This window comes from Microtus ochrogaster, chromosome 7 (genome assembly GCF_000317375.1).
Source record: "Microtus ochrogaster isolate Prairie Vole_2 chromosome 7, MicOch1.0, whole genome shotgun sequence".
Lineage (NCBI taxonomy): Eukaryota > Metazoa > Chordata > Mammalia > Rodentia > Cricetidae > Microtus > Microtus ochrogaster.
In genome coordinates this window covers 25,277,884-25,294,214 of record NC_022014.1, presented here as the reverse complement: position 1 = coordinate 25,294,214, position 16,331 = coordinate 25,277,884, and the positions used below count along the sequence as shown (strand labels likewise).

The 16,331-nt window shown below is 35.9% G+C and overlaps 1 protein-coding gene and 1 pseudogene across 1 annotated transcript; one reads left to right on the top strand and one right to left on the bottom strand.

Moving 5' to 3' along the window:
* The first annotated feature begins 1,542 nt into the window (after nt 1-1,542).
* Nucleotides 1,543-2,230, top strand: LOC101997713 (annotated as a pseudogene).
* A 12,864-nt stretch (nt 2,231-15,094) lies between these two features.
* On the bottom strand, nt 15,095-16,030 carry LOC101997431 (olfactory receptor 1468-like). Its single transcript, XM_005350262.1, has one exon. It carries the CDS (start codon nt 16,028-16,030, stop codon nt 15,095-15,097), a length of 936 nt encoding a protein of 311 aa, XP_005350319.1.
* Nucleotides 16,031-16,331: the final 301 nt, after the last annotated feature.

Genomic DNA, 16,331 nt, shown 5'->3' with positions numbered 1-16,331 from the left:
TGTAGACCAGGCTGGTCTCGAACTCACAGAGATCCGCCTGCCTCTGCCTCCCGAGTGCTGGGATTAAAGGCGTGCGCCATAATTAAACAACTTTGTAAAATTCCTATTTGCAATTGAAAATATGTTGCTCATTATTCTTTGTATGTGGATCACACTGTGGGAAAATACTTTGTGATACTATAAACAAAATATAAGATAAATGTAAGTAAAATTTTAGTATTGGCATTAAAAGGAGATTTTATTATTACAAAAAATTCATATCAGTGCCTTTTTCCTATGCCTGTTCCTCAAGTTGTAGATGAAGAGATTAATCATGGGAGACACCACTGTGTATATATATCATCATGGCCATGGTAGTATCTCTCACAGTAGAGTTACAACAAGATGGGCATATGTAGACAGAAATAACTGAGCCATAGAATAGTGAAACCTCAGGCAGATGGGAGTCAGAAGGTGAAAAGACCTTGTAGATAAGCAGAGCAGAACAAACCCTTAACATGGAGGAGATAATTCGTACATAGAAAACAAATGTAAGAATGAAATGAAAATATCAAGCCCTCCCAAGGTAAATATTATTCATTCATTAATGTAAATGTTGGAGCAGGGCAACTTGAGCATAGTAGATATGTCACAGAAAAAGTAGGAATCACATTGTCTTCACAGCATGATAATCTTACAAAGAGTAGGGGGTACAACATGGAATGCAGCATTGTAAGTATCCAGGACAATGCTACCAGTCACACACAGAGCTTGGGGTTCATTATACTGTTGTAATAAAAAGAGTAACAAATAGCCACATCCTGGTCATAGGCCCCCAAGAAGAATGTTCTCCATGTCTCCGGAAACCATTAAAAAGTATATTTGTGTCAGAAAATCTACATAGGGGATAGATGGATCCTGGATTTGTATGTTCTGTATTAATTTGGCACTGAGCTGGAGAAAAATTATAGGTCATAGAAGGACAAGTTACTGAGAAAGAAGTGCATGGGTGTGAAGAGATGGGCATTCATTAGAACGTGGATGATGATGATGATGAGGTCCCCCAGGACAGTGGTGTGGGACATAGCCAGGAACAGGGCATAGAACAGATGCCAGTGCTCTGGGGGAATCGGCAGATGCAAGAGGATGAACTTGATACAACAGTTTGGTTGCTCATTATTGTCTTTCAGCCATCTTAGTTCTCTGTTTAAGTATGTACCCCCCCCCCCCTTTTTACAAAAAGCACAGTTTTATTTATACAGTCCTAACCAGCTCAGTGGCAGGAGGAGTGGGAGAGGTTCCATCTTCAACCCAGGGGCCTCTGTGATGTTGGTTTGCTGTCACCAAACACACAGGCAAGTGGCATCATGTATTTGGTAAAGTGATGACAACTTCAGTCTCTCTCTGCTAGAGCAACAAGGTGAGCGTCGGTCTCTGCTTCTGAGAGAATCCTGAACTTAGGATTTTCGACTGTAACTACTCCAACTTCTATTTCTGAAGGCTTGAAGTCAATCGACAGAACAGTAGACAGGCATGTGATTGCAGTTTCCACTGTTTGAGTAGCCATTACTTCCGTGAGGGACTTGTGTGCCTGGGGTGTGTGCTACGGGGTGCATTTTGCGTTTGAAATAGGGGGTACGCCATGTCCCATGGGTCCAGTGCCAGTTTTGACCGCCACATTACTATTTTCTCTCCCAAGGGCCGACTCTACCAAGTAGAATATGCTTTTAAGGCTATTAACCAGGGTGGACTCACATCTGTGGCTGTCAGAGGAAAAGACTGTGCAGTAATTGTCACACAGAAGAAAGTACCCGACAAATTACTGGATTCCAGCACAGTGACCCACTTGTTCAAGATAACCGAGAACATCGGCTGTGTGATGACTGGGATGACAGCTGACAGCAGATCCCAGGTACAGAGGACACGCTATGAGGCAGCTAACTGGAAATACAAGTACGGCTATGAGATTCCTGTGGACATGCTGTGTAAAAGAGTCGCTGGTATTTCTCAGGTCTACACACAGAATGCGGAGATGAGGCCGCTCGGTTGTTGTATGATTTTAATTGGTATCGATGAAGAACAAGGTCCTCAAGTGTACAAGTGTGACCTTGCAGGCTACTACTGTGGCTTTAAAGCCACCGCAGCAGGCGTCAAACAGACAGAGTCAACCAGCTTCCTCGAAAAAAAAGTGAAGAAGAAATTTGATTGGACATTTGAACAATCAGTGGAAACTGTACCCCATTTTTTATAGGATTATTTGTTCTTTTGATGACCAATTTCTTGCGTTCTGGGGCTATTTTGGGGATCATTCTTCTGTCTGATGTTGGGCTGGTGAAGATCTTTTCCCATTCTGTAGACTGCCATTTTATCTTGTTGACCATGTCTTTTGCCTTATAGAAGCTTCTCAGTTTCAGGAGGTCCCATTTATTAATTGTTTCTTTCACTTTCTATGCTACTGAGGTTATATTTAGGAAGCGATCTCCTGTACCAATATGTTCAAGTGTACTTACTGTTTTCTCTTCTGTGAGGTTCAGTGTGGTTGGCTTTATGCTGAGGTCTTTGATTCATTTTTACTTGAGTTTTCTGCATAGTGGTAGATATGGATCTATTTTCATTCTTCTACATGCTGATATCCAGTTATGCCAATTCCATTTGTTGAATATGCTTTCTTTTTTCTATTTTGTATTTTTTGCTTCTTTGTCAAAAATCAGGTGTATGGAGAGAAAAATCACAGTTATCCCACTGAAATCAGAAACAAGACAAGGTTATACACTCTATCCATATTCATTTAATATAGTTCTTGAGGTTCTAGCTAGAGCAAAAAGACAACAAAAGGTGGTCAAGAGGATACAAACCAGGAAAAAAAGAAGTCAAACTCTCACTCATTGCTGATGATATGACAGTTTACATAAGCAACCCCAAAACTTCTACCAAGGAACTTCTACAACTCATAAACACCTTCAGTAATGTAGCAGGATACAAGATTAACTAAAAAAATCAGTAGTCCTCCTTTACACAAATGATAAAGGGGCTGTGAAAGAATTCAGAGAAGCATCACCCTTCACAACAGCAACTAATAGCATAAAATATCTTGGAGTAACTCTAACCAAACAAGTGGAAAACCTGTATGATGAGAATATTAAATCTTTGAAGAAAGAAATTGAAGAAGATACCCCAAAATGGAAAGATCTCCCATACTCTTGGGTAGGTAGAATTATCATAATCATTCTTAATCTCTGACTAGAGCCAGTACCTGTCATGGTGAATGAATTTGGCCAGTAAAAATTTGTTACCTTCTGCTCAAATTACTTTTGATTTCTTCAACTTCAATGAAAGAAAATTTACCCATTTAAATAGATATACCTGATAAATTGACACTCAAATTTTCACTTTATAATAAATGTTGGATATCTAATTTTGTATTTCTTCAGTGTTAGGGTTAGTCATTTGTATTACTCCTCAGTAAGACTGATTATTCCAAATCATATCCATGTGGTCTAATTCACAAAATGTCATTGATATCCATGCAGAAATCAGGATGAGTAGTTTTATGAAAAACAACAACAAAAAAGGAGAAGCAAAAGTTAGTTTTGAATTTTTACTTGAGTTATTCCTAAGATGCTCAAGTGTTTATACTGTGTGTGGCAGTTCATTTAGGCATCGAGTGCTTAAGCCTGATCCCAGTTTTTAAAAAATACTAGTTATGCAGATAGTCTTGATTTTTTGAGAATATATTTGTCAGTATAACTATGTAGATTGCTTATAAATGTCATTTAATATATACACTTTGAGTAAAGTAACTAACATTTCATAACATGATGAGTTTCATGCAATTTGATGACTTTTCTAGACCCAATTTACACCTGTGGTTTCTAGTGAAGACCAGTTATTATGACCTATCACTCCTTACTACTAGACAAGAGTAAATTTTAAAAAACACTGAATAAAACTCTTAAACAAATAACAGCAATAAGTAAGCCCCCAAACATTAAAAAGATGCAAACTTCTTGCCAGTTCATGTAATGTACAGGGGTTCTACTTGACTGAAGCTCACTTTCCTAGGGGGGAAATTGAATAAGGGTGACTGGAAAACCACCCCATATTATCAAGCATCATTCTGATTGTTAATGACTGAAAGTGACTTATGTTAGAAAAATATTATACAAGAAGCTATCAGTAGTCTAATTTTGTGAGGCAATTTCTCTATAGTTTTGGAACCTGTCTTGAAGCTAGCTCTTATAGCCCAGGCTGGACTTGAACTCACAGAGATCTGCCTGCCTCTGCTTCCTGAGTTCTGGGATTAAAGGTATGTATATCAGAAGTTTTATATTTGAGACGGGGTTGGTTGTAAACCTAGTCTTTAATGGATGAGCCATTAATCACTCCAGCCCATTCAACATTAGTTTTTAAGCAGAGAAAGAAGGAAGAAAACCACAAACATTGGGAAGAATCTTAAGTAAGTATCTTAACAGATATTCAACCTTCTGGAAAATTTTAAACTTCATCATCCAGCTTTCGATGTGTGCCAATATGTGAAAAGTCAGAAGTATGGCAAGCAGATGACAAGTTTAATACTTACTTAAGCCAATAGAAGAGCAGTTCAATTTCCTATGCATGTTCTCTCGTTTTGTCTTCTTACCTCTCTAGGAAAACCTTAATTGAAACTTATACTACCAGTTCCACACCCCTCTCCTTATATGTGAGATCACTTCTTAATTCCGTGTTCTATCAGTTCACCCTTGATCATGAGTCTTTAGGTTGAATTTATAATTCCTTCCTTCAGGATAATTTCATGAACGTTATAGTCATCAGTTTGATGGAGTTCTGTTTGTGATAATGACACACAAAATTTCAACACCAGGGAATCTTGATTCTTATAGGTCTAACCTTTACTGGGCTCTTAGAGATAATTTTTAAATGTGGAAATAGTAGTTGGGCTCTAAGGATCTATCCAGGATCTTAGACACTGTGCTGCCAGTTATGGTTGTATACAACAATCACATTTTGCTTGCTAGTTAATTGATTTCAATTACTCCAAGAAGAATGATGCATCTGGTCTTTGTGTTTTGGTAGACACAAGAAGCAAAAACACTTGTATTAGGCTCAAGTTCCAACTCAATCATCCTTGATTACTGTTATGTACATTTACATAAATATAATTATATTTCCTTAGTATTTTCAGTGTTGTTTAAAGTAATTTACAATGCTTAACAATCCCCCCAAAGAAGTCCTGTGCCCATTCACACATATACTTCACTCTAACTCTCCACATGCAATTCCATTCTACTTTATGTTTGTACTTATATTTGTATGTTTGTACTACTTTTGACATTTCATGTGAATATAAGATCCTCATGTTTAGCTTCTTTCTATCATCACATTTTTTGTTACATTTGTGTATCCCTATGTGCCAATAATTGATGCTTTATTGCCAAATAATATGTACAGATTATTTTACAGATATTCATTGATTATTTACTTAACCATTGGTTAATCTTTTCCACTTAGGGACAATGGTAGTGAAATTTCTGTGAATATGAATGTACAGTCATTTCTTTGATTAAATTACTGTAGTTATGTACCTATTCAAATGCTAATTCTATGTTAATAGATTATTTCTCTTTTTAATTTTTTAATATATTGTAAAGTAAAAACCCATTCTTATTTAAATTAACCTACAAGGTATTTGGATTTCTTGCAGCATTTTCATTGTACTTAATTTTGTTCATCATCTTCTCAATGCATTCTTATCCCATCTCTGTATCTCCATCTCTGCCCGAAACCTGCTGCAATTCAATATTTTCTCTTTCACTTTCATATTACATGTATTCCTTTGTCTTATACAGCTCCTCCATAAGGCTTATCTAAATATCAAATACAACTCTTCACACATTGGTCAGCAGTGAATAAGGGTTCTTTGACATCGTATGGTACATATTGAATAGACAGCATAAAAAAGAAAATATAAATGTACACTAATATTTGAAAACATGTTCAACATATTAAAACTCACCCATTTGTTATATCTAGAACTTTAAAGATAGTTTTTAATCATAATTAACTGTCAACAAGTAAAACCATGGAAAATTGTCACCAAGATAAGGGGTGCTATTGCATATCTATCATAGATCTCTTCAAAAATATAAAATGATTATTTAAGAAATTAATATTTGAATAAGAGATAAAGATACCATTTTATGGACTAGAAATATATTGTTCATATAACACTGATTCTTTTTAAACTTATTTTGAGAGTCAGCAACTTACAGTAATAACATAAATTATCATGTACAAATTGAATGGCATGATAATAAAATCTATTCATAAAAGCAACACAAGTCAAAATTTAAGTCAGTTTGGATGAGAAAAAAAGCAGGAAGTTGCAGATCCTCTGGTTTTTAAAATTGTTATTGATAATAGAAAAGCAAGAAAAGTATGTGTCAGACCATGGATTATCTTATTACAGGCAAGTTCCACACTTGGGGTGCTGGAGCACAAATTCAGCCTTATACCTCACAGGCCTATGCTCTACTAATGAACTATATCCTCAGGTCTTGCATTTATTGAGAGAAGTGTTAGTATGTAACTAGTCTTCTGTTTAGTTAAGGTTTTCATTGCTGTTAGGAACAATGGCATGCTCCATGAAATGACCATAGAACCTATTATAAAGGGAACCATTTAATTGAGGTTGAATTACAGTTCAGAGATTTAGTGCATTATCAGCATGGTGGGAAATCATGACAGCATCAAGGCAGACATGGTGTTGGAGAGGAGTTGAGAGTTTTTCTTCTTAAATTATACTGCAGGCAGCAGGAAGAACTGAGACCCGTTTTCTCTAGCAATCCTACACCTACTCAAACAATGTTATAAGCATCAATATTGTCCCTCTCTGTGAGCCTGTAAGGGCCAATACAATGAACCTCACACAACTAGCCTCAAATTCACAGTCCTGCTCTCTATTTCTTGAGTGATGTGATTACAGATATAAACTACCAATCTAGGATAGATTGATCAGTCTACAAGCTATTGCTATTGAGGGAAGTGAAACTACAATTTAATAGACTATAGTTTTTCTAAGAAATGGTGTTGAAAATTAAGATTTCCACATGTAAAGGAAGGACAAAAATTCACTTCATTCCCTTTCCTCTACATTCTGTAAAATAATTAACACTGAATGGATCACCAATCTTACCAGTTTGCTAAATGCTAAGAGAATTCCTATAGTGCTTTTCTCTATGTTGTCAAAGAATTTCTTGAGCAAAAGTCAAGCAGCTTGACCAGAAAGATTGAAGGAAACTGCTGTCAAGCTTCATCTACTGAAGCTAGCTGGTACCAGTAAAAAGTTGATTCTGGCAACTATGAATTAAAAAGAAATGCAGGCATCCTTTCCACAATTGCTTAGGGTCCTGACTGGGGTCACTCTTGTGGAATCTTGGGAATTTCTCTAGTGCCAGGTTTCTTGCTAGTCCCATAATGGCTCACTCAATCAAGATATCTCTTTCCTTGCTCTTCGTCTGTCCTTCATCTATCCCCTTTATAGTATGATTGAGCGTTCTTTGGCTATATTCCCAAGGCGTATCAATTCCAAATTTTCCGAGAAACTGTGATACTGATTTCCAAAGTGGTTGTATAAGTTTGCAATCTCACCATCAATGGAGGAGTATTCCCCTTACTCTGAATCCTATCCAGCATAAGCTATCATTGGTGATTTTGATCTTAGCCATTCGAACTGGTGTGAAATAGTACTTCAGAGCTTTTTTTTTTAATTGTATGTGTTTGTGTTTAATTGCTAAAAATAAGATTTGGGTCAGGGAGCAGAGGGAGGGAAAGTTGTAGAGTTGTGTAAATGGTTAAGAGCACTTGTTGCTCTTTTTTATTTTTCAGACCTTTACTTATTTTTTTCCATTCAAAAAATTTGCATTCCTCCCCTCCTTCCATTCCCCTTCTGCTCCCCCACTCAAAGTTGTTTTTATTTGCATTTCTGAGATAGTTAAAGATGCAGTTCCTGAAGTGTCTTTTGGCCATTTAAGTTTCTTCTGTTGATAAATTTCAGTTCAGATCTGGACCCCATTTTTAAGTGGATTATTTGGTATTTTGATGTCAAGTTTCATAAGTTCTTTATATGTTTTGTATATGATTCCTCTGTCTGATATGGGATTGGTGAAGACATTTTCCCATTCAGTAGTCTGCCTTTTTGTCTTATTAACTCTTTCCTTTGCTTTACAGAAGCTTCTAAATTTAGAAAGTTCCATTTAATTATTGTTGCTCTCAGTGTCTGTGCTATTGGTGTTTATATTTTAGAAGTTGTCTCCTGTGCCCATGCATTCCCACTTTCTCTTCTATGAGATTCAGTTTGAACTGAATTTATACTGAAGTCTTTCATCAATTTGGACTTGAGTTTTGTGAATGATGATAAATATGGATCTATTTGCATTCTTCTACATGCTGGCATCCAGTTATGCCAGCACCTTTGTTAAAGATGCTTTTTTCCATTGTATATTTTTAGCTTCTTTGTCAAAAATTAGGTGTTAATAGGTATACGGATTACTATCCTGATATTTAGTTGATTTCATTGATCGATCTGTCTGATTTTATGCCAATACTATGCTTAGATGAGTGTTCACAGCCCATGAAGTTGAACAAATATGTGCTCCAGTCTGGAGGACAGCCAGCACATGTCCTGTTGGTTCTGAAAAATGTTGTTTCCTTGGAGTCATCTACCACCTTTGGCTCCTAAGTCTTTTTTAAAATGTGTCAACCCCTGAACCTTGAGAGGAAGCATGTAATGTAGACATCCCATTTATGGCTGAACATCCAAAAGTCTCTCACTCTCTTCACATTTTCTAGTTGTGAGTCTCTGTGTTAATATCTTCATATTACAAGAAGAGACTTCCTTGATGAGGTTTGAATGATGCACTGTTCTATGGACATAGCAGTGTATCACTGAGAGTCATTTTATTGTTATGTTCAGTGATTCAAAAAGTAGAAGTGGGTTTCCTTTAAGGTCCTTGACACTGAGTTTTGTGTTCTTGGTCTAATTATCAGTGTCGAGTATGGGTTTCATCTCATAGAGCAGGTCTTACATCCAATATAAAAGTGGTTGGATACTCTGTTAGTATGCAAGACATGGTTGCATCAGTGAGCATACCTTATAGGTAGGTAGTTATTGTAGCTTGCATACTTCATAACTGTGTGATATTGATAACTATTTTTCTCATATGGTAGTGTGTATAGCAACTTCCAGCACTTGGATGCTAGTGAGCAGTGGTGAAGCTTCCAGTTGAGTACTAACTAGATTTTTTTTTACTTCTTTGACATAAATATGTAGTGTCTTCTGCAATAAATCTTAAAGTCAAGTTGGGAAGGATATTAATATCCTTGGCAACATCCTGTACTTTTGGGGGTATGTGTCTATCAGATCTCTTTTGACCAATGACTCAAAAGGGACATAACTCATTTTTGGTACTTTTTAAGCATGTGGTACCTAGTTAATTATCCCTCCTCCTATTCCCTCCTATTCCCTATCCTACCATCTCCCACATGATTTAATTCTCCCTTTTTAGTTCATCTTCATCCCTTTATAACACTATCTTACATTTTGAGTTCCTTGGAAAATTGCCTCTTAACATGTGATGAGATTTATTAAAAATAATAGTCATTCTTTTTAGATTTACTTATCTTTTGACTCTTTTACCTTGTGATTTCAGTGGAGATAAGCTTAATGAATGCTGGGTAATAATTTCAGGAAAAGAAAATGGGCACAAATACTATTGTCATATAAGTGGATAACAAAAACATGCCCAGGGTCAGGTAAAACCAGAAAAGGCAATGAAGAAATATAAAAATAAGGGAATGTTAAGATATGAAATAATAAAAAATAGTGTAGGGAGAACAGTAGGAGTCATTATAAAAATTTATTGAATGGAATAGAAAAGAAAGTCCCTTCAATACATAATAATCAACCCACTAAGCATATAGAACAAAGAAAAATATTCAAAACTGTTAAGGTAAATGCCAAGTACAAACCTGTTACAATTGCATGCAACTTCTCAATGAAAACCTTAGAAGTCAGAAGTGCATGGATGGGTGTTCTGCAGACTCTGAGAGACCACATATGCTAGCCTATACTACTGTACCTAGGCAACTCTTAATTTATACACATCTACAAATTCAGCCCTATGAAAGATACAACCAAAGGAGGTTAACTACATCCATGAAAACACAGGAGATAAATAATCTCACACCAGAAAAAACAAAGGAAGGAAATCACACATTCCCAGACAGACACAGACAGACAGAAAGACAGATACACATACAAGCACACACATACATACACACACTACCACCTCCACCACCAACAAGAGAATAATGGACTTAAAATTTATTGATCTTTGGTACCTATCAATATCAATGGATTCAATTTACCAATAAAAAGACACAGATTAAGAGAATGGATGTAAAATCAAGATTCCTTATTGTTTTACATACAACAAGTACAACATAACATCAAAGATAGACATTACCTCACAGTAAAGAGTTGGAAATAGGTTTTCTAAGCAAATTAACCCAGGAAGCAAACTAATGTTGCCAGTTTAATTACAACAAAATAGATCAAACTAACATTGATCAAAGGAGACTGAGAAGGACAGTTCATATTCATCAAAAGAAATTCCAACAAAATGACATTTCAATTCATAACATGTATGCCCCAAATGCAAGGGCACCTATGTTTGTAAAGAAAATATTACTAGAGTTTAAAATATACATAGACCCTCATACATTGAAAGAGGGAAACTTCAATACCCCACTATTATCAACAGATAGATTATCCAGACAAGATCTAAACAAAGAAGTACTGGAGTTCATGAACATTAAATAAACAAATGGTCCTAAGAGATATATAGAAAACATTTTGCCCAAACACAAAAGAATTTACCTGCTTCTCAGCCCCTCAAAGTACTTTCCCTAAAATTGACCACATAATCAGTCACAAAGCAAGTGACAATAGATACAAGAAAAATGAAATAACCCCTGAATCTTATCAGACCGCCACAGATTAAAGCTGGATTTCAATAACAGAAACAATAGAAAGTCTATAAACTCATGGAAACTGAACAATTCTCTACTGAATGATTGTTGGGCTAAGGCAGAAAATAAACAATTAAATTAAGATTTCCTAGAATTCAATGAAAATGAATGCACAGCATTTCAAAATTTATGGGACACAATGAAAGCAGTGATGAAAGGAAAGTTTATAGCACTAAGAGCCTACATAAATAAAATTGAGGAGGTCTCATAGCAACTTAACAGCACTTGAAAGCCCTAGAAAAAAAAGAATCAAGCACGCCAAAGAATAGTAGATGACAGCAAATAATCAGATGGGTTAAAATAAATAATATAGAAACTAATAGATACAAAAATACAGACAATAAAGAGAATCCATGAAACAAAATGTTGGTTCTTTGAGGAAATCAGAGATAAACAAAACCTTATAAAACTAACTAAAAGACAGAGAAAGAATATCCATATTGACAAAGTCAGAAATTAAAATGGGGACATGACAACAGACACCAAGGACATCCAAAGATTCATTAGGTCCTGCTTTAAATACCTGTACTCCACAAAACTCAAAAAATAGAAAAAAATGAATAAATGTCTCCAGAGATACTACTTACAAATGTTAAATCAATGTCAGATAAACAACTTAAATAGACCTATCATGCCTAAGTAAATGGAAGCAGTCATTAAAATATCACAACCAAAAAAAAAAAAAAAAAACAAACGCTTGTGTCAGTTGGCTTTAATGCAGAATTCTATTAGACTTTCAAAGAAGAGCAAATAATAGAGAGAACTATTATTTGATTAGGGAGAAACTTGGTTCTTGGTAAATTGTCATGAATCAACAAGGATGATCTCAGCTAAAGATCTTAGCAATACCAGAAAGGGAGTCTGAACTGGCCTTCCTCAGCAATCAGATTAGTGAATATCCCAACTATTATCATAGAGCCTTCATTCAATGACTAAGAAACAGATGCAGAGATCCACAATTGAACACCAGGCCAAGCTCTCGGAATCCACTGGAAGAGAGGGAGGAGGGAATCTGTTGGAGAAGGCCACTTGTTGGTTCCTGGCTACCTGCCTAGCTTAGAACCAAAATAATCACACAGAAATTGTTTTAATTAAATCACTGCTTGGCCCATTATCTCTAGCTTCTTACTGGCTAGCTTTTATATTAATTTAACCCACTTCTATTAATCTGTATATCACCACATGGCTGTGGATTACTAGATAAGGTTGCCAGCATCTATCTCCAGAGGCTCCATGGCATCTCTCTATTCTGCCTTCCTTCTCCCAGCATTCTCATTAGTTTCCCCTGCCTACCTAAGTTCTTCCCAATGAACAGGCCAAGGAAGTTTCTTTATTTGGTATTCACAGATTACAGAGGGAAATCCCACATCACTAAATAAGCATGGGATGTTGATATCATAATGTCAAAACCTAATAGACAACTAAACCAAGGTTGGGTGATTCATGAACCCTAAACTTACAGCTGTGAAGCCTCCATGGGACCAAACAAGGACCTATATATGCGGGAGACAGTAGTGAAGCTTGGACTATCTGTGAGGCACCTGGTAGTAGGACCAGGATCAACTCTGGTACATGAACTAGATTATTGGAGTCCATTCCCTGTGGTGAGATGTCATGCTTAGCATTAATACAGGGAAAAGGAGCTTTGTTCTGCCTCAACTTAATGTGCCAGACTTTTTGCATTCCCATGGGATCCCTTACCCATAAGGAGGAATGGTTAAAGGTGGACTGTGAGGGAATCAGTGACTGTGAAGGATTGGGGGAAAAACTGTGGATGCAATGCAAAATAAAATTTGAAATAAATTAAAAATATACCTTAAATTATTGCACAAAATAGAAACAAGGAATATTGCCAAATTATTTTATTAAACCATAGTCACCTTGATATCTAAACCACAGAAAGATTCAACAAAGAAAGAGAATTACAGATTAATTTTCCTCATGAAGCCATATGCAGAAATGCTCAATGAAATGGAAATCAAATACAAGAACACATCAAAAAGATCATCTATCATGATAAATTAGGGTTCATCCCAGAGGTGCAGAGATGGTTGAAAATATAAAAATCTATCAAATTAACTCACAATAGAAACAATATGAAAAGATAACGAAAATGTGATCACCTCATTATTTGCCCCAAAAGTCTTTTTTTTATATTTTAGAGAGATTAATGATACAAGGGACAAATATAAAATAATAAAGGCAATGAACAGTCATCCTATAGCTAACATCAAATTTGAATAGTGAGAAAATTAAAGCAATTCCACTAAAATTAGGAACGAGACAAAGTTGTCTACTCTCTCCATACTTGTAGTAAGAGGAGCAGGCTGCATCCTGCTGCCTAGCTAGCTTAACCCCAGAAATAACCACACAGAAATTGTATTAATTAAATTACTGTTTGGTCCATAAGATCTAGCCTCTTATTGGCTAACTCCTACATCTTGATTGAACCCATTTCTAATAATCTGTATGTCACACTAGGTCGCGGCTTACCGGGAAAGATTCAGTATGTCTGACCTGGTGGCTGGCTCCATGGTGGCAATCTCTGACCCTGCTTTCTTCCTCCAAGAATTTAGTTCTGTCTACCCCACTTACCTATGTTCTGCCCCATCAGAACAAGCAGTTTCTTTATTAATTAACCAATGAAAGCAACACATAAATAGAAGGAATCCTACACCACATATTCAGTATTAAATACTTGAGGTTTTAGCTAGAGCAGTAAGACAACTGAAGGAGATCAAGAGATACAATTTGGAAAGGGAGTGATCAGAGTATCGTTATTTGCAGATGATATGATATATAAATAAGCCACAGCTAAAAATTATACCAGGGAACTGACACAGCAAACAAATACATTCAACAATGTGGATGGATACAAGGTTAACTAAAAAAACCATAATACTCACAAATACAATTGACAGATTAAGAATGACATCATGGAAGGAATTCCTTTAATCAGAACCCCAAATAATATAAAATATCTTGGGGTAAACCTAACCAAACAAGTCCAAGACTTGTATGACAAAATCTTTTAGTCTATGAAGAATAAAATTAAAAAAATCAAAAATAGAAAAATTTCCCATGCTCATGAATCCATAGAATTATCATAGTAAAACAGCCATCTTACCAAAAACAATCTGCATCAAAATTCCAACACAATTCTTACAGTCCTTGAAAGGACAATACTCAGTTTCATTAACAAAAACAAACAAACAAAAACAACAAAAATCCAAGAGTATCTAGAACAGTCCTAAAAAATAAAAGAAGTTCTGGAGGCATCACGATCAGTGATTCCAACCTGTACAACAGAGTTACAGTAATAAAAAAACACATCATATTGGGATAAAATGAGGCATATTGATGAATGGAATAGAAGCAAAGACCCAAACATAAATCTGCATTAATGTTTATGCCTGAGTTTTGATAAAGACTCCAGAAATATATAACATAAAAAGAAAACATCTTCAACAAATGGTGCTGGTCTAACTGGATGCCAGAATGAACACAAATGCAAATAGATCCATATTTATCACTTAGAAGAGAACTCAAAACCAAGTGGATCAAAGATCTCAACATTAAACTACATACTGCATCTGATAGAAAAGAAAGTAGGGGCTAGTCTTGAACTCATTGGCACATAAAAATAATAAATAATCAGAAATTGTTTATTGAGCATCAACATAGTATTATGATATATCATTACTCATATTTCAAAAGTATACTGTAGTCAGCACAGAAGTTTGTATAAAGTCACAAAAGCTTGGAATAAGAAGAATGTAAGGAATGGAGATCTGATAAAAGTGGCTCTTACCTATCACTTGTCTAGATTCATACATACAAGGCAAAGGATGGCATCACTGAGTAACTAAGGTCCTTTTTCCTAACTGAACTATTTTTGAAAAACTCCTTTTTGCAGTGTAAATATTATATAGTGTGTTATTAAATGTGTCACAATTCAGAGATATTTTGTAATATTAATAACAATATATTTACTACATAAATTTAAGTGAAAATTCCAGTGTTGCCATTATAAGAATATTTTTTTGTAAAGGACTCTTAGCAGGGCCTCTTTCATGTCTCTGTTCCTCAGGCTATAAATGAATGGGTTCAGCATGGGAGTCACCACTGTGTACATCATGGCCATTGCAGTCTCTTTTGCAGTGGAGTTATTAGTTGATGGACATAGGTAGAGACCAATAATTGTCCCATAGAACAATGAGACCACAGATATGTGGGAGCCACAGGTAGAGAAGATCTTGTGGATAACTCGAGTAGATGAAATCTTTTGGATGGAGCAGACAATTTTCACATAGGACACAATGATTAGTAAGAATGGTATGACAATATTGAGCCCTCCCTCGAACAATATCATTAGTTCATTAATATAAACATCAGAGCAGGCCAACTTGAGCAGAGCAGATATGTCACAGAAAAACTGAGGGATCACATTGTCCTCACAGAATGACAATCTAGCCATGAGCAGGGTGTGCAGCATGGCATGCAATGTGGTTAGCACCCAGGACAGCACCACCTGACACAGGCAGAGCCTTGGGCTCATGATGCTGGTGTAATGAAGCGGGAAACAGATGGCTACATAGCGGTCATAGGCCATGACTACAAGAAGAAAACTCTCCAGGTCTCCAAAAAACATTAAAAAGTACATTTGTGTCAGACAACTTGCATAGGGGATGGATGGGTCCTTGCTCAGCATGTTCTGCAGCAATTTGGGCATTGTGACAGAGGAGAAGCAGATGTCAGAGAAAGACAAGTTGCTGAGAAAGAAGTACATGGGCATGTGGAGATGGGATTCCAGTAAAATGAGGATGAGGATGAGGATGTTTCCTAGGACAGTGGTGAGGTACATGGCCAGGAATAGGGCATAGAACAGATTTTGGTATTCTGGGGAAATGGGGAGGCCCAGGAGGAGGAACTGGGTGATGGAAGTTTTATTGCTCATTATCATTTTTCAACTCCAGAAACCTAATGAGAAAAATATCAGGATTAATGAAAATTCAAAATATAAATGAATGTTTATCTAGAATGAATAATCTACAACAAAGCATCTAACAGTTATCATAATCATAATCTCAAAATCCAAATATCTGTAATCATTAAATTTATTAATAATTTTTCTCAACTTCTCTTTAACACATTTCTATTTTCATCATTTTCTATTCAGTTCTATGTATTTCTACTGAGATACAAAATGGACTAATGTTTCTTTCTCCTGCTGTCTGCACATCCTAGGAAACTGTTGTTTGTTC

Coding starts and splice junctions, on each gene's coding strand:
- LOC101997431 (XM_005350262.1), bottom strand. CDS start 16,030: ATGATAATGAGCAATAAAACTTCCATCACCCAGTTCCTCCTCCTGGGC.